The sequence below is a fragment of the Cervus elaphus genome, chromosome 8 (assembly GCF_910594005.1).
Source record: "Cervus elaphus chromosome 8, mCerEla1.1, whole genome shotgun sequence".
In the NCBI taxonomy this organism is placed as follows: Eukaryota; Metazoa; Chordata; class Mammalia; order Artiodactyla; family Cervidae; genus Cervus; species Cervus elaphus.
The window spans coordinates 36,031,312-36,057,321 of NC_057822.1; the positions used below are offsets into that span (position 1 = coordinate 36,031,312).

At 36.7% G+C, this 26,010-nt stretch overlaps 1 protein-coding gene across 1 annotated transcript in view; it reads right to left on the reverse strand.

Moving 5' to 3' along the window:
- The window catches only part of CPS1 (carbamoyl-phosphate synthase 1), a 140,022-nt gene extending 115,116 nt beyond the window's left edge, over positions 1-24,906 (reverse strand). Inside the window, exons 1-2 of the mRNA XM_043910158.1 lie at positions 24,642-24,906; positions 1,035-1,144 (exon numbers count right to left, since the gene is read on the reverse strand). Of these exons, the coding sequence (XP_043766093.1) occupies positions 1,035-1,144; positions 24,642-24,767 (236 nt within the window). The 5' untranslated portion in view covers positions 24,768-24,906. The remainder of the gene's footprint in view (positions 1-1,034; positions 1,145-24,641) is intronic.
- Between the last annotated feature and the right edge of the window lie 1,104 nt (positions 24,907-26,010).

Sequence of the window (26,010 nt, forward strand, 5' to 3'; positions counted from 1 at the left end):
GCTGATCCAATTCCCTCACTCTTTACATATGGAAAGTAAGACTTAGAAAGCCTGAGTGATTTTCACAATGTCACATCATCAGTTACCATTAGCACTGAGACCAGAACTTCGGCCTCCTGGTTGCCAGATGAACATTTATTGGCTAGATAAAAGCAGCTGCATAATTTCTGTAGCAACTCTTACCTTCAGTGATGTATGTATATTAGCAGATCTTAAATACTAAATTTAGTCTCACTTGGTAAATTTTGAAAATATCAGATCTATGTACCAGGTCTCCCATGGATTACCTCAAGATAATAAATATATCTATTATTTCACCTTTCTTAATAGAGTGCAAAATTACAAAATAGCTAAAGACTTTCTTAGCTCTTTGTGTGTGTGCTAAGTTGCTTCAGTCATGTCCCATTCTCTGTGACCCTATAGAATATAGCCCACTAGGTTCCTCTGTCCATGGGATTCTCCAGGCAAGAATACTGGAGTGGGTTGCCATGCCCTCCTCACGGGGGTCTTCCCAACCCAGAGGTTGAACCAGCGTCTCTTATGTCTCCTGCATTGGCAGGCACGTTCTTTACCACTAACACCACCTGAGAAGCCCCTTAGCTCCTTAAAGTAGTTCATATTAGAAGTGCAAAGCTGATTCTTCACTTCACTAATGGAGTGGCACTAGAGTGCACTACGCACTCTTTTCCTTGCTTCAATTTTCACCTTAAACTAGATTGGTGCTGATCGCTTGCCTGTCAGAAGCTACTTGATAATATCAACATAACTTGTGTCTTTGTACCCGAAGTTTCTAGAATTAACTTTGTTCTTTTTTACCAGGGGAACGCCAGTGTCTATATTCTCTTTCATTTACAGCCACAGGGAGGAGTTTGTGTCCAAGGTTCAAGCTGTGTACAAGCGCAAGGCAACTTCAGGATAATGTGTAGTGTGATAATGATGATGCGATGATTTCAACTTCCCACCATGAGTCATATCATCCAGCTATTCCTCTATATCAAAGAAAAAGAAAGCCTTGGAAGAGAAGCATTACTTACCCTGCCAGGCCAGTATTAAAAACCACTTCACCAGCAACAGAGGATGGATGGCCAAAGGAGTAACCTTTCATCTTAGTTCCATCTTCCAGGACAATATGTGCTGTCTGTGCCTAAAGAAACAGATGTGTGAATCTTAGTAGAATACAAAATATAAAGCACAACTAGCTGAAAAAAAAATCCAAAATTACAATATGCAAATGTATTAAATAAATGCACAGTATATTTGATAAAAACCATACTCTCTAGATTTGAAGTTGATATCCTGTTACTGACCACTTTTCTTCAAATGTATGGCTCTTCTCACTGGCAGCTGTTTTGTTTTGCTTGAAAGAGGAACTGAAGCATATCAATACTTTGTCTATCCTCAGTCCACTTGTAGAATTATTGATAACCCAGAAATACTTCAATTTAGCTGAAATGCTGTATCTGTCTTTTCCCTCTTGGTATTCCCTAGCTTTGCTCAAGTATAACTTAAGAGAAATAACACTGTGAATTGTATCATACAGCTCTTCAGTATTCTGAGGCTTAGAACTAGAAGGGATCTTCAAGGTTACCTGTCAAACTGTTTTCCACAGACCTCTTGTGTTTGATGAACTTATCTCAAGTGCTGCCCCTTCCCTGAGCTTTAGGATCATAAAGAAACTAAAACTTTATTGTTCTATGAATACTGATGCAAAAGCAAGCACTATGGAACATCTGAAAATACATCACATTTTGCTTTCTAGTAGAATTAATTATATCCAGGATGCTTCCCTGGTAGCTCAGTATTAAAGACTCTGCCTGCCAATGCAGGAGATGCAAGTTCAAAAATGGCAACCCACTCCACTATTCTTGCCTGGAGAATCCCATGGGCAGAGGAGCCTGGTGGGCTGCAGTCCATGGGGTCTCAAAGAGTTCAGACACAACTTAGCCACAGGAGCTATCTTCATTGCGGTGCCTGGGCCTCTCACTGTGGGGGTTTCTCTTGTTGTGGAGCACAGTCTCTAGGGCACTCAGGCTTTGGAGTTACAGCACACAGGCTCAGAAGTTGCAGCTCCCAGGCTCCAGAGACCAGGCTCAATAGTGGCCCACGGGCTTCGTTGCTCCACAACATGTGGGATCTTCCCAGGCCAGAGATTGAAGTCGTGTCTTCTGATTGGCAGATGGATTCTTTACCACTGAGCCACAGGGAAGCCCCCAACATTTTGATTTTATTAAAAGTAAACTATAAAGGAAAATATCTCAGCAATAATTGAGGAAATTAGAAACTAAATTGATATTTTATTCTATTCAGTATAATTTTTAAGACAGAGAATGGCATTATGATTATATTTTTAAGAATTTTCATTTTTTAAGATATATACTGAAATACTTTAGGATAGACTAATATCATATCTGAGGTTTCTTCAAATAATCAGAAGTTGGGAGAATGAATAGAGATATGAATGAAACAAATTTGGCCATGAGTTGAAATCACTTAAGTAAGGATGATCACGATGCTATTCTCTCTTCAAGGGTGAAATGCAGCCATCAGAGATAGAAATACACTAATTCTCTCCTTTCCTTTCCTCACATTTTTAGCTCTGGATCCTATGGTGTTGAATCCTTTTCTATCCTACCACTCACCTCCAGTCTTACCACACACACACACACCAACCTTGGTATACAACAGGAACACAATACATGATTTCTAGACCTCTGTTTCTATGTTCTAGTTTAACAAAGTGTACTCAGCTTTTCAAGTGTTAAAATGGTAAAACCTCATTACTTTTCTGTTGTAAACTTCTCTTTAGAAATACAATGCCTCCTTTAGTTACAAAGTACACAAGTTCCTTTCAGAAAGTTGGACAAAGTGCTATCTGGCACATTTTATATGTGTTTGTATCAGTGTGTGTATGAGTCTCCATGAGCAGAGTTAACCAAAAGTATGTTATCCTTCACCTAACTTATCAAATAATCTTTGAGGCAAAGTTTTCTTATATCTACAACCTTGGAACCAGTGTTCAAGATCTCAAGTTTGACATTACCTTTAAATAGTCATGATTTACCTTTTCAGCCACTAAACTAAAAAGTTTTTGGAATTAGCACAGAGGAAAGCACAATAAGTAATTAATGTAAGTAATTAATTAATGTAATTAATGCATGATAACAAGACTTCCCTGACAGACACTGGCTTAACACACAGTTACCCAGTCTGAATTCTGTTTCTATCTGGGAAATCATCTTTGCATGTCACTTCTAATAATATTATTTTCTTATTTTACATTTTAATTTATCAACCATTCTTTATTTGTAATTCAGGACAGAGGCTGATGATTTCAGGAAGTAAAAGTGATCATGTTCAGTACATTTCCAAAGAATACTACAAGTTAATCAAATGTCTAAGGTGGTGGTTCTCAATAGGGGTAAATTTATTGGGAAAATGTCCTCGGTATCTCTGATGTATTTCAGCAGATGAAAACCTCCGTTTCAAGTCATGGAAAAATACTGTCAAAAAATAATTTCTACTGAAAGTATTATTTTCTGTTCTTGAGGAAGTCATGTGTAGCCAAATGCTTTCATAAAATGGAGGTAAGTCAGGAAACATTTACCTCCTGATATTTTTTAAAATAATATTTAACTTTCTTAGAACCTAAAATAACTGTACTTAGTTGGCAAAACTTGGCACATGAACTGAAAATTTCAGTTGTCATATATGCCAATTTATCTACTGTACTCAGTCGTACCTGCCTAACATAATACCTCTGTTTATATTTTTCCCTTTGCTTTTCTTTATCCTCTTATCTGCCAACAAAGGTCCATCTAGTCAGAGCTATGGTTTTTCCAGTAGTCATGTATGAATATGAAAGTTGGACTATAAAAAAAGCTGAGCACCAAAGAATTGATGCTTTTGAGCTGTGGTGTTGGAGAAGACTCTTGAGAGTCCCTTGGACTGCAAGGAGATCCAACCAATCCTTCCTAAAGGAAATCAGTCTTGAATATTCATTGGAAGGACTGATGCTGAAGCTGAAACTCCAATACTTTGGCCACCTGATGCGAAGAGCTGACTCATTTGAAAAGACCCTATTGCTGAGAAAGATTGAAGGCAGGAGGTGAAGGGGACAACAGATGATGAGATGGTTGGGTGGCATTACCAACTCGATGGACATGAGTTTGAGTAGGCTCTGGGAGTTGGTGATGGACAGGCAAGCCTGGCCTGCTGCAGTCCATGGGGTCACAGAGTCGGACATGACTGAGCAACTGAACTGAACTGCTCCTCTTCTCCTATAAGAATTTCAAATTCTCTGATCTACCTGATACCATCTAATTATTTTTAAAAAAGGTAAAAATTAGCATAAGCAATCTGACTCTTGTTAGCTTATTCCTACAATTCTGCTTGGTATTTCTCTTCTTCTCTCCATGGGACTATTTTCTACTTTACATTCTGTCTTTTAAAGATATATTTGAGGAGACATTTATTGTTGCCTGAAATAGTCCCTGAGATTGTGTTCAATATGTCTTTTTGCCCCTATAATTATATTTTTTCTTCTTTTTTGCAGCTTTTATTGATCTTCCAGTCTCTTTTCCACTGCACATTATACTGTTACAAGTCTTCTGTTTACTGCCTGTACTACCCTTTATATTCCACTTAACTACATTGGCCTCTGATGAGTTTCAAATGATAGGTGCCAGTTGACTTATCTATGAATCGCTGGAGATACTCTGAACAAAGAGCTATTATTTGGAATCCCCTTTTCTAGCTAACAGGTCCCCAAATGCTATTTCATTCCAACAAGTCTGAAAGAAATCACTGTTACCATCGAAGGATATTTTAGTTGCCTCAGACCTAGTAGAAAAATGTGCATAGTCTAGGATTTAGACTATAGTCATTTAAATGCATATTACCAGAGCACTTTTGTAGTTTGAATGCTAAAAGTGCAAGGAAGACTTAATGAAGAGAAGTCTATACACTCATAGAATGTCAGGAAAAGTAGCCAAAGACTATATAAATATAAGTTCTATAAAATAAATGACCTCTATCATGGCATGGTCCCTAACTGTTTAATTAAAAAATGCATATGCCAATAAAAGAGTAGATTTTTCAGGTCACATTATTTAGCTCCTACCATGTGCCAAGTACCATGCTCGGCTCTGAAGATACATGGATAAATGTCTTCAGTCCCCCTCCCATTCAGTTTAGTAAAAAGGCCAGATATGTGCTCGGATGGTAAAATAGAGGAAACCTCAAGAAGAATACCTCTGAAACACCTGGAAATACAAAGATGAAAATACATCCTTTCCATTCAGAGATTTCTCTTTAATAAAATAATTCACCCTTTCCTTCCCATTCATGATTTCAGTTATTGTTGTTCAGTCTCTAAATAATGTATGACTCTTGGCAATCCCATGGACTGCAGCACACCAGGCTTCCCTGCCCTTCATTATCCCCCAGAGTTTGTTCAAACTCATGTCCATTGTGTCAATGATACCATCCAACCATCATCCTCTGTTGCCCCCTTCTCTTCCTGCCCTCAGTGTTTCCCAGCATCAGGGTCTTTTCCAATGTGTTGACTCTTCACATCAAGTGGCCAAAATATTGAAGCTTCAGCTTCAGCATCAGTCCTTCCAATGGATATTATTCCTTTAGGTTAATTTCCTTTAGGATTGATTGGTTTAATTTTTTTGCAGCCCAATGATTTCAGTAATAAAAATTAAAAATTTAAGAAGAAAACATCAAATTTTGAATCAAGTTTAAAGATTCCTTCAAGTCTTTACTCAAAGTCATTCATCTTCTTGGCAAGACCTATTTAAAATTGCAATATGCCTAAATGTCCATTGATAGAGGAATGGACAAAGAAGATGAAGTACATATATGTAATGGAATATTAGTCATAAAAAGGAATAAAATAATGCCATCTACAGTGACATAGATAGACCTAAAGATTGTCATACTGAGTGAAGTAAGTCAGATAAAGATGAATATTATATGATATTGCTTATATGTGGAATCTTAAAAAAAAGTGGTACAAATAAACCTATTTACAAAACAGAAATAGAGTCACAGATGTAGAAGACAAATTTGTGTTTACAGAGGAGTGTTAAGGAGGGGAGGAATAAACTGAGAGGTTGGGAGTGACACATACACACTATTAGATATAAAATAGATAACTAGTAAGAACTTGCTGTATAGCACGGGGAACTCTACTAAATGCTCTGTAATGACCTGTATGGGAATAGAATCTAAAAAAGAGTGGAAATAAATAGCAATATGCCCCTCAGCACTCTATTTCCTTAGCCTACTCTTTCTTCACAGCACTCGTTGCCTTCTAACATATCATCCAGTGTCTTCTTTAAAATATCTGTCTAATCCCACTAGAAAGTGAACTTCATGTGAGCAGAGGGCTTGGTTAGCTTTGTTCACTGATGTGCCTGCCTCCAGGACCAACATCAGTGCCTGGTACAGTGTAGACAGTCATTTAAATTTTGTTGGATGAATAAAGCATCACTAAGTGACTATCTCAAGACAATATTATCTTAAAAATACTGAAAAGCATGATTATACATTCAGTTTTAGTTTGTTCTAGATATAAATTTTAAAATACAAACATCTGTTTTGAGTCGCTTTTTCACAACAGCGCCTTAAGTGTAGTCAACTTGGAGGTGTTATGGTGGGAAAGAGATGTGACTGGCATTGAGGGAGAAAGGTTAGTGGGTAGTTATCCCAAGATATGCATACTGAGTGAGTATGCTGCATGTGAGTGTTCAAATACATCTTATGCAGAGTTAAATATTATGGTAATTTAAAACAAAAGGTGGGGAATAAGTGTAAATCTATCGCTGATTCATATCAATGTATGACAAAACCCACTGAAATGTTGTGAAGTAATTAGCCTCCAACTAATAAAAAAATTTTAAAAAAAAAAAAATTAAAAAAAAAATAAAACAAAAGGATCATTTACATCAATTTAATAGGAATTTCACAAGAAATAGGCTGAAGTGCTTGAATTACATGACAAACTATTTCAGTCCCTTTCTCACTTTGAAAATATAGAAAAAAATGAGAATGCTATCCTTACCCAGTGTATCCTAAAATATAGGAGTATGGAAAGAAAATCCTGTATTCTACCTGGGTTTAGAATAGCTTATACAAATGAATTTTGCAGAAACATCTTTCTCATATTATTCTCACATACTTTTGCAATAGCAAACTCAAGTGAAAGGTCTAAGTCAAATTCAAAGCGATCAAAAGTTATTTTGAACATTGAAATCTATTAACTTTTTAATCATCAAAATTGGTTGAATTAGCACGGACTAAGATTGACCCTTGGAAGGAAGATTGATCCTTGGAAGGAACCCTTGGAAGGAAGGTTATGACCAACCTAGATAGCCTATTAAAAAGCAGAGACATTACTTTCCCAATAAAGGCCCATCTAGTCAAGGCTATGGTTTTTCCAGTAGTCATGTGTGGATGTGAGAGTTGACTATAAAGAAAGCTGAACGCAGAAGAATTGATGCTTTTGAACTGTGGTGTTGGAAAAGACTCTTGAGAGTGTCTTGGACTGCAAGGAGATCCAACCAGTCCATCCTAAAGGAGATCAGTCCTGGGTGTTCATTGGAAGGACTGATGTTGAAGCTGAAAATCCAATACTTTGGCCACCTGATGCGAAGAGCTGACTCATTTGATAAGACCCTGTTGCTAGGAAAGTTTGAGGGCAGGAGGAGAAGGGGACAACAGAGGATGAGATGGTTGGATGGCATCACCGACTCAACGGACATGGGTTTGGGTGGACTCCAGGAGTTGGTGATGGACAGGGAGGCCTGGCGTGCTGCGGTTCATGGGTTCGCAAAGAGTTGGACACAACTGAGAGACTAAATTGAACTGAAGATTGATCCAGTTCAATTTGAAATTTGAGTCTGCTGCTTCTCTCTAGGTTGATCACTACAGGGCAATAAAGCAGACAATAAATTCTAAGATGAGTTTAATCTGACTCCCTCTCAGTGGAATTGAGAAGGATTTTGCTCAGTTTGCCTTCACTAGACACAAAGAACAACTTTTCTCTTTCCAAAATATGAATATGTATATAAACATTATTATCAGATGACTACTTTGGGGGTTTTTTTCCCTTCATTTTACTTTTATCTCTGATTTGGAATAAACAGCCTCAATTCTTTTAAAATGTCCTGCAGCTCTTCCTTTCACATTTTCTCCTCTGGGTCTCTTACTAAAATTCCAATAACTTTTCTCAGTAAAACCTTCTTGTAAATTAAATTTCACTTATGACAGGATCCACTTAGTGGCTTAATTTTAATTGGGTACTCATTTTCATTATAGTCTAATTCTTCATCACCATTTAAGTGCATATGAAATTATAAGAATATTCTTCAACTCTCAAGATCATAGCCAATTAGAAAAATTTAACTTTTAATTCATTATCTAATTTTAGATCTAAGTGCCTCGGAGTCAAAGAACTAGTTAGATGTCGTTAATATTATCTTTTATTCATATTGACTCAACCAATTTGACATAAAATACTGAAATATAACAAAGAAGTTTCAGGTTCAACTTGTACTCATTTTCAACTTAGAAGTTAAGAGATATTTAAACTGTTTTAGTTAATCAAATGTAAATCAATCCTTGACTCAATGTTATTTATCAACCCAAATATTCATAGTCCACTAAAGATAATAATAAGAACCTTACAACAAGGGGCAGCAGAAACATTAAGCTTCTATCTGAAAATCTCCTTTCAATAAGGTCAAGCACATTGTGATTGGCAAATGCTCAGATCATGGATTTTGAGAGATAAAGTAATTATACATGGCATATATACATATATGTATAATCTATTGCTGCTAAGTCACTTCAGTAGTGTCCAACTCTGTGACCCCATAGACAGCAACCCACCAGGCTCCCCCATCCCTGAGATTCTCCAGGCAAGAATACTGGAGTGGGTTACCATTTCCTTCTCCAATGCATGAAAAGGAAAGTGAAGTCGCTCAGTCGTGTCCGACTCTCAGCGGCCGCATGGATTGCAGCCCACCAGGCTCCCCCATTCCTGGGATTTTCCAGGCGAGAGTACTGGAGTAGGGTGCCATCGCCTTCTCCGTGGTATAATCTATTACTAGTACCTAAATAACTATTACCCAAATCTGCTTACATACTCCTAATCTAAATTACAAACCAGATTGAAAAGACATTTCCACGTAAGAGTAGAGTATAACTTTTCATCCAACTAGAGAGGAATTATTTTAAGTATAAAGAGGGCATACTTCTGAAGAAAAGCCATGAGAAGAGCAGATGCATGAGGGAAAAAAAAGTTTAAATAAAATAAAATAAAATTCATAGACTAAATCACTTCCTGTTCCCTAGCACTATTATTCCTGCCCTAAGCAGCCCTACCCATTAGGAACTGTTTGAAATTGTGCTCTGGTGTAAGGAAAGAAGGGGTATAAATGGGCTTGGGCTGGAGAGAACAGTTTTGATCATCTCTTTCACCTTCCATTATCTGGCTTTGTCCTTCCCTTCCATACCCTGCCTGTTAAAATATGGATTTTACTCATTTGGGGGTTTTGTTTGTATGTTTGTTTGCTTAGTTGGGGTTTTGGTTTGATCAACTGTTGCATACTAAAAGCCAACTCTGCAGAGCTTTTGGAGACTGTTAGAGAAGCAAGCTTTGAAGACCAGTGGGCATAATGACTCCTGAATGCCCAGGCACTTACCCGCATTCCTGCCACATATCCTCTCTTCCTTCCACATACCCAAATTCTGCCTCCTGCTAGAAACTAAAGCTAAACATCTTTGGATATTAACTAAACAGGCTTTGAAGGACTTGTCACTTTTAAAGTAAAGGTTAAGTAAAAACTGGGCTTCCCAGGTCTCAGTAGTTAAAGAATCTGCCTGCAAAGCAGGATACGCAGGAGATTCAGGTTCAGTCCCTGAGTTAGGAAGATCCCCTGGAGGAGGGCATGGCAACCCACTCCAGTATTTTTGCCTAAAGAATCCCGTGGACAGAGGAGCCTGGTGGGCTACAGTCCATAAAGTCGCAAAGAGTCGGACACAACTGTAGCGACTGAGCACACACACAAGCTAAGTAAAATGTGGCACTTAAATTTTATTGCCCTGTATCCAAGTATATGACTAATTTCTCCAATAAGATAATGGTCAACACCAGACAACATCAAGGAGACAGACCCTGCCTTTTCAAATGTCCAACACAGTATCACTGGCACATAACACAACATCTGGCACACAGTGGGTAACTGGGGAAGCCATTTTGCACCTCTATGAATTCATACTGTGGCCAGTGATGTTAACTTTCAGGGACTTTTGAAAGATCATTTAACCCCAGGTCCACAAGGGAGAGTAACAGGTGTGATTGGTGACTTCGGAAAATGGAATTGAGCAAGACTGGTTCAACTCTTCTCAATAATTTTTTCAAAGAAACCTATTTACAGTTGCATATCAATGTGAGAAATTTGCAACTGTGAGTGAATACATTTGTTTCCGGGAATGGGGGCTCTAAGAAGTCCATTTGGTTACAGATCTAGGCCCTGTTTTCCAAATAGCTTTAACATTAATCAAGCTGATATTCAGATCTCTATGTCTTTGGACACTCTGTTTTGTTTCTCAAGTGCTCCTAAATTTAAAGGTTGAGGAGGAGGTATGATTAATTATCACTGCTAGAATCCTACTTGTTGTAAATACCTAGCAAATACTGACTGGTTGAATGAATGTATGAATGAATGAATGGCTATCAGGTGGCAAAGATGCTGCATAATTCTACTTCTGTTTCTCTGAGACATAACTGGCTTGCAAATTGCACTTTTGCTATGCTCCAGTTGTATTTTAACTATTCCTCTTAGGCTTTACTCACAAATGTGAGAAGCAATGGGCAATTTTTAGCTATATTTAATTCTATGTGATTTATTTCCTGAGAAACTAGTTAAGGGAATACAGATCACCTGCTTCAACAGAATTTTTTCTTCCATAGTCTACCAATAGAGATGTAAGTGGGTACAGCAATTCCTTTTGATAAAACCATTACATCATAATTAAACTTTATTCACACTAAAATTACTTCAGTCAGAAAAGCTACTAATTATTTAGCAGACTACAGCTAAATTATTAAATAGTTAAGTCAGTGAAAGAGGAAAGGTTGCAACATGAAATAGTAAAAGTATACACTCTCTTAACTTACGTGTATCTCCCCTATTATTTCTTTTCATACTTAAAATATTAAACATTCATTTTTTTTCATTTTATTTTTGGTATAATATTTACTTATAACCACATTTTAGAATTAAATTTAATTGGTTTATTTTTGGTTGAACTCTTTTCTAAAACAAGTTTTCTAATTCAATATTTTTCTAGTAGTGGTTAGTCTTAAAATCTTTCAAACCCAAAGACATTAAGTGTAGTAGTAAGATACTAGAGTTACGGTTTCTCTCCCTTTGGCATCTTTTTCTTAATATTTCTTGTGAATAAAACTCAAATCACATCTGGAATATAAAATTACTTAAATAATCATTGTTCTAATTAAAAATAATTCCACTAGTGATGAAAATGCAAAATAGTACAGCCACTATGGAAAACAGTACATAGTTTCCTTAAAAAAATTAAAACTGGAAATATTTGATCCAGTGATCCTACTTCTGGATATTTATCCAAAGAATTGAAATCAGGACCTCAAAAAGATACCAGCACTCCAATGTTCATCACAGTAGTCAAGATATAGAAACAACCTAAACATCTATCCAGGATGAATGGGTAAAGAAAATGTCACATACATGAACTATGATATATTACTCAGCCTTTAAAAAGGAAGGAAATTCTGCCATATATGACAATACAAATGACCCTTGAGGATATTATGTTAAGTGAAATAAGCCAGTCATGGAAGGACAAATACTGCATAGTTTTATTTATCTGATAAAATGAGAATAAAAAAGAAATTCAATCATAAGCTATAGTTAAATTTACTTATAAGAATTTTAATTCAAAACTGCCACAGATAAGCCACAACATAACCAGATCAACCCAGAGTTACCTATCTATAAGTCTGTAAGTCATTAGAGTGAAATGTCAAGTCATTAATTACATCTTATAATCTGAAAAGAATAAGCAGATTTTAAGAACTTTTCGCACTGATTCCAGGCCCTTGAATTCTCAAGCTCTCAAGACTGTTAAGACCACTGGTATGATAAACATGGAGATGCTCCTCTCAGTCCTCCTCCAGGAAGGACCTGCTACCCTGCTGCAAGGAATGAGGTCAGTGGATGGTCACCAGGGTCTACCTTCTTGCAGGATCTACCTCAGTTGCAGAGGGCTGCCTTATCCTTCCTAAAGTGAAAGTCACTCAGTCATGTTCTACTCTTTGCGACCCCATGGACTGTATAGTCCATGGGATTCTCTAGGCCAGAATACTGCAGTGGGTAGCCTTTCCCTTCTCCAGGGGATCTTCCCAACCCAAGGGTCAAATCCAGGTCCCCCTTAATGACCTTCCTAGAGTAGCCCATATCCACAGCAGGCAGAGCCCAACATGAGAAACACTGAAGGACAAGACTTCCCATCAGGTTTTGTCAAACCAGATTCATAATTTAATCTTTGCCCAATCATACCTTTTGAAGTGTCCCTCCACTAATATTAATCTCTAGTAAATATCTGACTCTCCAAACAACATCTCTGTGTCTACTTTCAGAGAACCTAACTCATGACAGACAGCTAAACCAAATGAGTCTGGATAAGAATCCAAAGGCTTTGGAGAGCCTCAAGAAAGGAAGTGCTGCTGTTTATAGTGTTCTAGCTCAGAAGCTACCAGAGACACGTAGAACAGTGCAGAACGTGTGAATGGTCTCCTTTCTTCAAATATCTCTATAACATAACTAGTGCACAGTTTGAATGAATTTGACACATAGGTCAGTCAAGATCCTTAGCCAAAACTAATGGTACCCTCAAGTTGCTTAATGTTCAAGAGTAGACATTTAGTTTAGTTAGGGCCCTAAGCACAAGTTCACCTTGCAATTATGTTAATAAGATTCACAGACACACACACATACACACAAGAACATTTCTCTATATCTTACAAATAGTTGTTTATTGACCTGAGTCAGTGTTTAAATTGTATCTGCAATTCATAAAATTAACTCTACTTCTTCAGAATTATATTTTCCCCTCTCCATGTAGTTATTTGTGGAAAACATAATCCATCCCCCACTTTGCCTAGGGTTTATAAACAATATAAATCATAAGGAAAATACATTAAAACTAATTTGTACTCATGGCTTGATTTATTTAATTTAAAGCATACCTATATTGTAAATTTCAGAGTCAGCTTATAAAATAAGTAGGCAAAATTATGTTTCCTAATGACTTCATTTGGTTTTGAAGATTAAAGTATGAAATTAGTACTCTCTATATCTTAATACTAAATGTTACTTTTATCTGCAGATTTATTGGAGGACCATTGGTAAGACTGAATATTTCCACACAAAATATTTAAATTTAAAGCTGAATTCTCTGTGTATATGTAATTGCTCCAGTCCTGTGGACACTGATGAGTTTTCCATATTTCAATCCCAAAGAAGGGCAATGCCAAAGAGTGTTCAAACTACCACACAATTGCACTCATTTCACGTGCTAGCAAGGTAATGCTGAAAACCCTTCAAGGTAGGCTTCAACAGTACGTGAAGCAAGAAATGTCAGATGTACAAGCTGGATTTAGAAAAAGTAGAAGAACCAGAGATCAAATTGCCAATATCCACTGGATTATCGAAAAAGCAAGGGAATTCAAGAAAAACATCCACTTCTGCTTCATTGACTACACTAAAGCCTTTGACTGTGTGGATCACAACAAACTGTGGAAAATTCTTAAAGTGATGGGAATACCAGATCACCTGACCTGCCTCCTGAGAAATTTGTATACAGGTCAAGAAACAGCAGTTAGAACTGGAAATGGAGCAAACTGTTTCAAAATTGGGAAAGGAATACATCAAGGCTGTTTATTGTCACCTTGCTTATTTAACCTCTATGGAGAGTCCATCATGCAAAATACTGGGCTTGATGAAGCACAAGCTGGAATCAAGATTGTGGGGAGAAATATCAATAACCTCAGATATGCAGATGACACCTAATGACACCCTAATGGCAGAAATTAAAGAGGAACTAAAGAACTTCTTGTTGAAGGTGGAAGTGGAAAGTGAAAAAGTTGGCTTAAAACTCAACATTCAAAAAACTAAGATCATGGCATCTCGTCCCATCACTTCATGACAAATAGATGGGGAAACAATGGAAACAATGACAGACTTTATATTCTTGGGCTCCAAAATCAATGCAGATGGTGACCGCAGCCTTGAAAATAAAAGACCCTTGCTCCTTGGAAGAAAACCTGTGACAAATCTAGACAGTGTATTAAGAAGCAGTGACATCACTTTGTTGAAAAAGGTCCGTATAGTCAAAGGTATGGTTTTTCCAGTAGTCATGTATGGATGTAAGAGTTGGACCATAAAAAAGGCTGAGCACTGAAGAACTGATGCTTTCAAACAGTGGTGCTGGAGAAGACTCTTGAAAGTCCCTTGGACAGCAAGGAGATCAAACCAGTCAATCCTAAAGGAAATCAACCCTGAATATTCATTGGAAGGACTGATATTGAAGTTGATGCTCCAATACTTTGGCCACCTGATGTAAAGAAGGTCTGGAAAAGACCCTGATGCTGGGAAAGATTGAAGGTAGGAAGAGAAGGGGATGACAGGAGATGAGATGGTTAGATGGCATCTCTGACTCAATGAACATGAGTTTGAGCAAACTCCGTGAGAAGGTGAAGGACAGGACCGTGGGCTGCAGCCCAGGGGGTTGCAAAGAGTCAGACACGATTGAGCGACTGAACAACATGTACTTGCTCCATTCTTAATCTTTTATTTCATAATTTTATCTTTCTCTACATTAAACTGGATTGCATAACTATATGGGCCCTATTCTTATATTATTTTAAAAATAGGCATTTTTAACAAACTGGGCAATCTTTGTATATTGCACTTTCTAGTACTTGTAAAATCTGAGGATGCTAAATTCTAATTGATTTTTTCCTAAAATGCATTTTTGTAAGGAAGATTGCATGTAAATAGAAATTCCAATAAATTCTTTACTGGTTGGCTTATCTGCCATGGATGTTGCTATTATGTGACATTTCAAGAATGTGATATTGGAACCTCCCTGAGTGGTTAAGACTCTGCACTCCCACTGCAGGGGAAGCAGTTTCAATCCCTGGTCTTGGGTGAGATTCTGCGTGATGCATGGTGTGCCCAGAAAATTTTTTCTAAAGAATGTAACACTGCAGGTAGACGACATTTTCTCTAAAAGTCTCACCTCTTTAGGATTTTTCATTTTTCCTTAAAATTAAGATTTATTGCAAACCAATATTTAAGGGCCTATTTTCATTTCCTGATGATTGAATAGCTTTAGTATCAGCGTTAGTCATTCAGTTGTGTATGACTCGCTGGGACTCCATGGACTATAGTCCACCAGGCTCCTCTGTCCATGGAATTCTCCAGGCAAATATACTGGACTAGATAGCCATTCCCTTCTCCAGGAGATCTTCCTAACCCAGCGGTTGAACCTGGGTCTCCTGTATTGCACACAGATTCTTTACCATCTGAGCCACCAGGGAAGCCCCAATTAGCTTTATGGGACCACAAATAAATGACCAGAATTTTACACTCTAATGCTATCAGTCTGAGATCAAGTTTAAAAAGTTAGATGTTCCAAAGCAATTTCCAGGACAAGAACAATGCAAAAATAATTAATGGGAGACACACAGCTAAATTTTTCTTCAAAAGTTTTGAAAATACATCCCTAGTACCTATGCTCAACTGACTTAGAGAGTTTTGTCTTAAGAAAGAACAGTCAAATTCATACAGAATTTATAATATGACCCATAAAAGTGTGTAAAAATTTTGAAACAGCCAAGCATGCATTACTGTTGTTAGGTTTTCCTTTGCCTAATAACAGGGTGTTATGTTTTTAAAAAATTATCCACTTGCTCATTTATCATTTCATATCCCAGCATTATGCAGGACTAACTTTGAGAATATCAATTATTTACTGTGAGCCAGCTTTCTTTGAGTCCTTTCATTCACATAAGTCAAAATAAGACTTATTTTGGCCCCAAGAAGGAGCCAAAAATTGTTTATGTGAACATGTACCACATTCGACTTTTGTGCATGTGGAGTTTACAGGACTACAAGAGAAAGAAATAAATTGAAAATTGAAAAGCAGCATGTTTCACTACAAATACATGACAATATTTAGGTTGAAATGGAAGAAATATGTCAACAAAGTAGCACTGCCCTAAAATACTGTATTTATAGAATTACTAACAGCCATATAAAGCAGGAATCCTCACTGATTTTTTGACTTAAACATCCTGTTCTCGAAATGGAACCGAAAAAAGGGTAGGAAAGGAAGAGAAAAACCTGATTTATTTTGTATCAAAATATAGTATTGAATACATAAATGGACTCAAGTAAGAAATAAAATTTAACAAGGGAAGCTAGATCATTCCGAAGCCACATTAAAGAACAAATATGCCTTCAGATATTCATAGAATCACACTAACAAAATGCCAAATTCAAAAGATCCATATAATGTTTGAACCCAGTGAAAATTCTAGCCAGATTTCGTACATATATATTCACTTTGTGTGCAGAAACAGACATCCACATATCCTTACATTAACTACAACACTTACACATCTATGAAATAGTAATAATGGCACTGTTTCTTCCCCTGGGTGTGAGAATTCATCAACAAAATGTTCTGGATGTAAAGTCTCAAGCCAATTTAGCAATAAGTTCCATAAAAGATTTGAATATAAAACATTATAGCTATTCCATACAATAATCCCCTTAAGCTAGTTGTAGAAATGAAAATTATTTACTCTGGGAATTTAATTGTATTGCCATTAAAAGATTTGTCTATGTAAATTATTTGCATATCAAAAAATGATAGAAGCTCCATCTGTTTATTTCTATTTTCACCAAAGCCTAAAGCTGTATAAAACATTTGATTTCTGGCTCACCTGAGGTTTCTTAGACATTAGTTGCCATTAGTCCTCATCCTCTTAAGAAATAAAATATATCTGAACCAAGCTTTGGAAGGTAGGAAGCATAAGCCAGAATGTATTTTAGTTTACTATTGCATAGATAATCAGGTAAAAAATTAAAATCTTCAAGTGTCGTTTATTAGTAAGTGAAACCTTATTTTTCTGTTTTGGAGTTAGTACTTTCAAAATACAGATACTTAAAGTTCAGATTTAAAGCAAAATTTGCTACATCTAGAATATTTATTGAGATTTCTCTGCAGTTACAATGTCTGATACTTCAGGATTTCAAAGTACTATAACAGCAGTAATCAATTAAGCCTTACAACATCTTAGGTTAATAGCCTTACAACATCCTAAGTTAATATTAAGTCATCTTCCTTTGGTTAAACATAAGCCAATGTTGGGGGTAAAATTACAAGGTAAATTTACTTGAATATTTCTTTGTTCTGGACATTTATAAACAAATGAGTCAGATTCATAAGTAATTTTTATTCTAGTTATGTTTCTTATTATAAATAAAATATAGCCTTCAGAAAAATTCTACCACAAAAATATATAAAGTGTAGGTTTACTAACAAGCACTTAATGGGCATTTGCTAAGTGGTAAATCATTCTGAATCTGGGAGGGATCAGCCATATTGTAAGCTGTTTATTTTATGATTATAAATTATTATGGATCTTATATTTAGTTCTACATCATACAAGAAATATATTCAGTATAACTCTCAGTAATACAGCAACTTTATTAATTCATTTGTAAGAGCCTCACATTAGCCAACAACCTCCCTATGATATTTAGATCAATATATGGCATTTATTGGGGCCTCCCTGGTGGACAAGAGCAAAGAATCCACCTGCAATGCAGGAGCTGCAGGAGGCGGGGGTTCAGTCCCTGGTAAACCCCCTAGAGGAGGGCATGCTAACACACTCCAGTGTTCTTGCTTGGAGAATCCCATGGGCAGAGGAGCCTGGTGGGCTACAGTTCATGGGCTCACAAAGAGTTGGACACAGCTGAAGTGACTTAGCATGCACGCATAGCATTTATTAAGGTGGGGAAAAAAAAGAAAAATAATTGTAGAGCCTTGAAAATGTTTTCATGAGTTGAACTCATTTAGACCAGATGAAGGAAATCAAGAGTAAGCTAGGGATTGCTAGGGATGAGCAGTCCAACACTAGGCCTGACCTTGGCCCATGTAGATTTCCTGAACTCTTGGTCAGTGTAAAGACCCTAGGAAATATTGGTCACATCAAGGACATTTGGTCTTGCATAGCAAATTCCAAAAGCCTTGACGTATGACCAAAAGCAGGGTATGACCACTGCCCAAGAGATACTGGAAACTCTCTACTACACCCTCTAACCTTTGGTACTACTTGGAAACATGAAGAAAGTCTAATGAAGATGTAAGAGCAGAGAAATGTTCTCTATTTCCACAGCAGTAAAATCTATACTTGTTCAAACTATCAATAAGTCTGGTAAGCATGGTCAGATAGAAACTCAAGGCACCATCAGCAGGAGAGGGCTGCATGAGGCCAAGACTATCACCAGTTCTTTTGGCATTTCCTCACCCAGTATTCTTAGCTTCTGATCCAGGGCTGGGACCAGGGGAGGCGAGTGAGATGCTGAGGGCACAACATCAAAGGGGCCACTCTGTCAGCCTTGTAGTGAGAACTTCCTTCAATGTTGGACATTAGACGTCTCACTCACCTACCTTAGTCTGAGCCCTGTCCAACTATAGCTTTCTCAAGGGCTTCATGGCAAGAAGTTTGGGCTTCCCTGGTAGCTCAGTGGTAAAGAATCTGCCTGCAATGCATGAGACCTAGGTTCAATTCCTGGGTTGGGAAGATGCCCTGGAGGAGGACATGGCAACCCACTCCAGTTCTTGCCTGGAGAATTCCACTGATAGAGGAGCCTGGCAGACTACAGTCCACAGAGTCAGACACAACTGAAGCGATTAAGTAGTAGCATAGCTGCTGCTGCTGCTGCTAAGTCACTTCAGTCGTGTCTGACTCTGTGCGACCCCACAGGCTCCGCCGTCCCTGGGATTCTCCAGGCAAGAACACTGGAGTGGGTTGCCATTTCCTTCTCCAATGCATGAAAGTGAAAAGTGAAAGTGAAGTTGCTCAGTCATGTCTGACTCTTCACGACCCCATGGACTGCAGCCTACCAGGCTCCTCCATCCATGGGATTTTCCAGGCAAGAGTCCTGGAGTGGGTAACCATTGCCTTCTCCAAGTAGTTTAGCAAGAAGCTCATAATATGAAGAAACTGTTGATGACAAACAGATGAGTCCATACCTTAGGGAGGTTAAAAGGTAGAGTAAATAAACAAAAATGTTCAAAAGAGAGGATCCCTCTCAACTAATAAAATATTGTCCACCAAAAATATGCAAAGTTGCTAAATCATCTAAACTAATTCTGCAACATCTCATTTGGGATTGGAACACAATTTATTATTTTAAAAAGAGAATTATCATGTAAGAAATTCAGCCCTAAAATGTATTTATATGTAGTAAAAGCCTAATACAATCATTATTCTTAAATGTGTATAATAAATTTATTCCCACCACCACATCTAATATGTACAAAGAGGACTCCTATATAATAATGAATTATATTTCCTAAGAATGTCTTTAAAACTACTGCAAGATAACTAAATGATTCTAATTGTAGGAGTTTTTGCAGCTGCCAATTTCTAAGCAAATAACAATAGTTCCTCAAGGTTGAACTAAATAGTTACTTCTATGTTGGAATCAGAATCTTAGAAAATGAAAACCTTTTAAAAGGAATGGTGATTCCAAAGGCTTATTTGTATCTGAAGTATCAGAGAGAAGGACACTTAGATTGTTAGATTCTTGGCTTAATTATAACACAGGTCACCATTTTTTTTAAATGAGTAGATTAATGTTAGAAATAGTACTTATTGAATCGTTTTCTACTCATAAGGAACTTAACCTTTTCAATTTAATACCTTTGATTTCCAAATTCATTTGCAAGTAAAAATAAAACTATTTAGTCTTAGTGACTTTCTAAGACTTGCAAACTCAGAATTTTAATTTGTATGTTTCCTGCAGTCAGAGACTATCCACTTATTATTCTCCATGTATACTCCCAGGATACAAGTTTCATATTTATTTGCTAAGTAAATAAATACATAGGATATTAAGATGTACATCCTGACTTTTGGAATTGAATTTACCATAGTGAAAAAAATTATTTGCTTCATAGTCCTTGAGTCTAATTCCTTATAAGCAATATCTTCCTAGTGATAGGTTTACTATTAAGGCACAGGTGAAAAAAATCATCATAAGTATTTGAGAATTTTTGTCAGATATTATGTCACTGTAATAATTTATAGTCCACAAAAACATTAAGAAACTCTGATCTAAGTCTCTATGAGGTCCTTCTACTAAAATGTATAGAATAGAATGTTGTCTAAGTATCCAGTTTTTACTTTTTGAAAATCAAGCCCTTTTTGGTTTCATCATTTGCATATATTTTCTCCCAGTACATAGGTTGTCTTTTTATTTATGATTTCTTTTGCTGTGCAAAAGCTTATAAAATTAATTAGATTCCATTTTTTTATTTTTGCTTTTATTTCTATTGCCTTGGGAGACTGACCTAAGAAAACATTGATTGGTACGATACATACATTGCACAACTGGTACAATTTGTCAAAGAATGTTTCGCCTGTGTTCTCTTCTAGAATTGTTATGGTGCCTTGTCTTATTTAAGTCTTTAAGCCATTTTGAGCTTATATTGGTGTGAGGATGTGTTCTAAGCTTTAATGATTTATATACGGCTGTCCAACTTTTCAAACACCACTTGCTGAAGAGACTGTCTTTTCTCATTGTATATTCTTGCCTCCTTGGTTGAATATTAGTTGTCCATAGGTGTGTGGGTTTATTTCTGGGCTCTCTGTTCTGTTCAGTTGATCCATATGTCTATCTTTGTGCCAGTGCCACACTGTTTTGATTACTGTAGCTTTGCAGGATTGTCTGAAATCTGAAAGGGTCCTGTTTCCTATTTTGTTCTTTTTTCCCAGGACTGCTTTGGAGATTCTGAGTCTTTTATGGTTCCACATAAATCTTAACTTTATCTGTTCTAGTTCCGTGAAAAATCTCATGGATATTTTGATACATATTGCATTAAATCTGCAAATTGCTTTGGGCAATATGGCCATTTTAACAATATTAATACTTCCAATTCAAGAGCATGGGGGATATCTTTCCATTTGTTTGAGTGATGGCTCAGTTTTCATTATTTATGTTTTTTAGTTCTCAACATAAGTCTTTCACTTCCTTGGTATGATTTGTTCCTAAGTTGTTGTTGTTGTTTTGATGTGATTTTAAAAGGGGTTGTTTACATTTCTTTCTAATATGTCATTGCTAGTGTAAAGAAATGCAACCTATTTCTGTATATCAATCCTGTACCCTGCTACCTTGCTGAACAGTTTTTACTAAAATATTTTATAGATTTTTAGCACTGATCATGTTTGGTGGTCATATAATTCTTGGAGTTAATCGAGAATTGTTTCCACACTAAAGATGACAAAATTTAAATTCAGAGAGAATATGTGGCCTGACTAAGTTTAGAGCATTGATAAATGTATGAGAAAGGTTAGAATTCAGGCCTTTTGTTCCTATCCAGTGTGTCTAACACTGCACAGATACAAATGACTGAATATAATAATGAGCATTAAGATTACTATCTCTAGAGATTTATACATTATGGTAGTTTGGTACTCCTGATATTGAATGTCTTTAAAACAAAGAGCACCCTGAAATTATTTCTTCTTCCTTATAAATGAAATACAACTGTGTCTATTAACAAAGAAAGTGAAGGGGAAGTCGTTCAGTCATGTCCAACTCTTTGCAACCCATAGACTATAGCCCGCCAGGCTCTTCTGTCCATGGGATTCTCCAGGCAAGAATATTGGAGTGGGCTGCCATTTCCTTCTCCAGGGATCCCTTCCCAACCCAGGGATCGAACCCAGGTCTCCTGCATTGCAGACAAATGCTTTACCATCTGAGTCACCAGGGAAGCCTGTGTCTATTAACAAAGGTACACTCTATAAATATTAGTTACAAATACATGAGGAAGGTCTGCATAAAAGTATCAGTGCATCACTGCTGCCACCTAAGTCACTCTCCTTGTCAATTGCCAAAGGGATGGTGACCTCCAAAGACATTGAAAAGGCAATGAATTTACACTGCAGTGCTTATACATCTGATCCCAGAGTATCTTCCACAATCCATTTAACTATTTATAACTGGCTATAAAGCTATTAACCTTTAGTGACTGTTCTCATTGCCCTTCACTAACCATATGTAACTATATCCTAATGATTTTAACTGTCTTTAAAATAGGATGCTCATATAAAAAGAATTTAAGCTTAAATATATCTTTCCAAGAGAATTGAGTTTTAGAAGTGAAGGTATAAAGAAAAGTAGGTAGAGGACTGTTTCAAAATAAGTGAATAATAGCACAAGTTCCCTTGGACTGCTGTGTAGAATTTTAATTCACTATTGTGAAGTTTAAGAACTTCTATTTTTCATGCCTGGCATTCCTCCAAAACTTTGGCCAGAAATGATTGAGTGTGAGTAATGGCTTTTACACTATGAAGTGATGGCTTACTCCTCCTACAGATTTGTCATTCTTCGCTGTGAACTTTGGCAGACCCTTAAAACAGATCTGCCACCATGAGCTAAAACTACTTTCACAGTGGACCATCCTCATAATTAAACCATTTTATTGTAGTTGTGGTTGTATAGAGCACTTATTATGACAGTAGAGAATTGGTTTCTCGTATCAGTCACATCTATGCCATTTTATGTGGTCACTGAATGTGTCTGTTTCATATGATGGAGATACACCTAACTCTAGCTACCTGTTTTTGTAAAAAGGAAAAGCTATTCCAAGGCACACAACTTTGAAGTCTTAAAAGGCACATCTAACTGTCGGTAATTCTATTCATCACTGTTTATTCTCTCTGAAGTGATATGAGTACCCTTGAGACATTACTAACACAAATGTTCACTCTCATAACTTGTATGTTGTCACTCTATCTTTGATGGTGGTTTAGAACACATCTCCTTCTGGCTCTCTAGTTACAAATTAACCAAATCCAAGAAAATGGTTGTTCCTGGGTTTCTTAATTTAAAATGGTAGTTTCTTTTTTAAATTTTTACTTTATCTTTTTAGCCATGCTACATGGCATGTGGGATCTTAGTTTCCCAGGCAGGGATCAAACCCATGCCCCTTGCAGTGAAAGCATGGAGTCTTAACCACTGGACCAGCAGGGAAGTCCTTAAAATGATAGGTTTTTATATTTCTCCTGAGATCTTGAGCTTTCTCATTCTCTCTTTTCTTTCTCTCTCTCCCACCACCATAACTTTTCCTTCACACCTCCTTTCTCTTTCTGTCTCCCTCTTTCTTCTGTTTATTTCACTCCTCTTTCTCTCCCACTCCTATCAGTGGAGGTCACAGAAATCTGTGGGCATTGCTTAGCCCTGAAGATATCATTCAGGGCTAAGGTCATGCTGCACTCATTTCAGCAACCTAAGCACTTGAAGCTGGGAAAATATTTGGAGGACTTTTAGTCAACCTACTAAGCAAAGTAGAAACAGAACACTCAAAATATTACAATCTCTTTTTACATCAACAGGTAGGGGTTGTTTGGGATTTTCTTCCTACTTCCCTTTTACAACTCTTACTGCTAAGAAGCAATATATTTAAAGCTTCTTTGATTACTTAAATTTTATATTCACTAAAGATGATTTTTATTGGCAAAGTTTCCTTGTAGTAATTTCAGACTTCTCTGGTAATAAATGTCTTCATAAAGGTATAGGAAGGAACAGAAGCTCCTACTGGAATTTCATAACTCAATGGTGGGGTGGAGAAGAACATCTAATGTCCTCTTCCTGGACCTGCTCCTCAGTTATGTACACTGGGAGAGACAGACTCATCAGTTGCTAATTGCCTTAATATCTTAATCTTCAAAATAAAAGTAATAAATTTATCCTTCTAAAAAAGGGATTAAGAGGAAAAAGCAAAAAAGCAAAAAACAAAAGCAGTGTCTACATGATGATCTGTAGATATCAAAATTATGTATATATTTTCCTTCCAAAATCTTTTCCCAGAATACTTTACCAGTGAGCCCACAGAGAGTAGAGGCTGGACACACGACCTACTGGCCTCTGGCTCATGCACATACATGCACCTCCATGTGTGAACCCAAACTGTGAGCAATGGTGTCTGGGCACAGAGCCCTGATAGCCGTTTTAGACAATTGTTTTCTAAACAGAACACTTATATTTTACATAGTCACAGGACATGTGATTCTTCTTTACACTGAGTGAAAACTCTTAATTTTCATAGCATAATTATCAGAGCAGATAATGATTATTTGCAAAATCTGTAGGTCCTCTAGCAAAGCAAATATTAATAAGTAGGCAGCTCAGAACTATGGTTTTCTTTTGTTAGTGACACTTTTGCTTCACACTAAACTACACCCACACAATTTTTTTTTGAAACAATGAATATAGGAAGATTACCTTGACAGAAAGGAGTCTGATGCCAGGTCTTGCAAATTTCCATTGATGGTGTGCCGTCACATTGGTTAAGCCAAAGCTTGTCTTCAGGGTCTTCACCACTTTGCAAGCTGTCAAAATCCTTGTCATTTTGAAGACGATTTGTGACTAAAATCAAATAAAATTACGTGTATTTTATGAGAATTTTGTTATAAGGTTTTTTCATCAATGTGAAGAAAGCTGGGGATGTGCAGTCGTGTTAAGGCTGACTGCACAGTGATCTTTGGATTTCCATTCATTCTGTCATTAAATGTCTTCAGCCACAGCTCCTCCTTCTCTTAAGCCCTCCTCCCAAGGTAATGTCCAGAGATGTTCCGTGGACATGTAATACAAATTGCAACACATCAAACACTACCTTCTCCTGCTGAAATGGTGCTAGTGCTGTGGAAAACCAGTATCGGTCAAAGGAATTGCTTATGCAGCTGAACAGAATGACCTAGACACTGTGGACAACCTTAGGAATATCACTTACCCTAAAGAGTAGCAAATTCCTAATAATGCTAAGGGTCAAAGATTTTTGCTTGTGTTAGATGTAATGTCTAATTTGCCTTAAAAGACATTTTGAACTCCCAAAGAAACTCAAGACTTGCCATTTTCTGCTTGGAAAAGACAATGGACACCACATATAGGAAAAAGGAGATCAGAACAAGCTTTTATTCACAAATATAGAATAAACCTTTCTACATGTTTTTTAGTTTAATAGTGTATTACATTCTTACTATTGCATTGTTTTTTGTTTCAAATTTTAAAGCAATCATTAATATTAACTAAAACACAACTGAAGAAAAGCAGTCTATTTTTATCTCTCTTACTTTTTCAATATGTAAAAAGTATATGTGACAGTGGTAAACATTGGTTTTAATGAATGCTCATTCCTAAGTTGACTTATTTTTAGCTTTTAAACTGTTTGATATAAGATTCCCAAAATGAGAATATTTGTGTTTCAATCTGAGTTGACATCAATTCACTTAGCCCTCAATCCCACATTTAATCAGGCAACCAAAAGGTCTCATTGGCTTAAGGAAGGTCTCACTTAAGTCATGTGTTTATATACATTAGGAAGCACTGCAGTACTATATTTTGATATTCTTGTAAAGGAGGACAAGAAATAAAGACTTCCTTCTAGAGCTTTTCATAATGGAAAAGATGACAGAATGGCATAAAGATTGTAAACTTCACTGACGTAGGATGAGTGCTAGAACTGGGAGAGGGTTATGATAAGATTTTTGTTTAAAGAACAAAGTTTAAACTCAGTCTTTTTCTATCTTACTTAATATATTCATGTACAAACATTCTCTGAAGCCAAATTACTTCATATTACCTGGTGATAGAA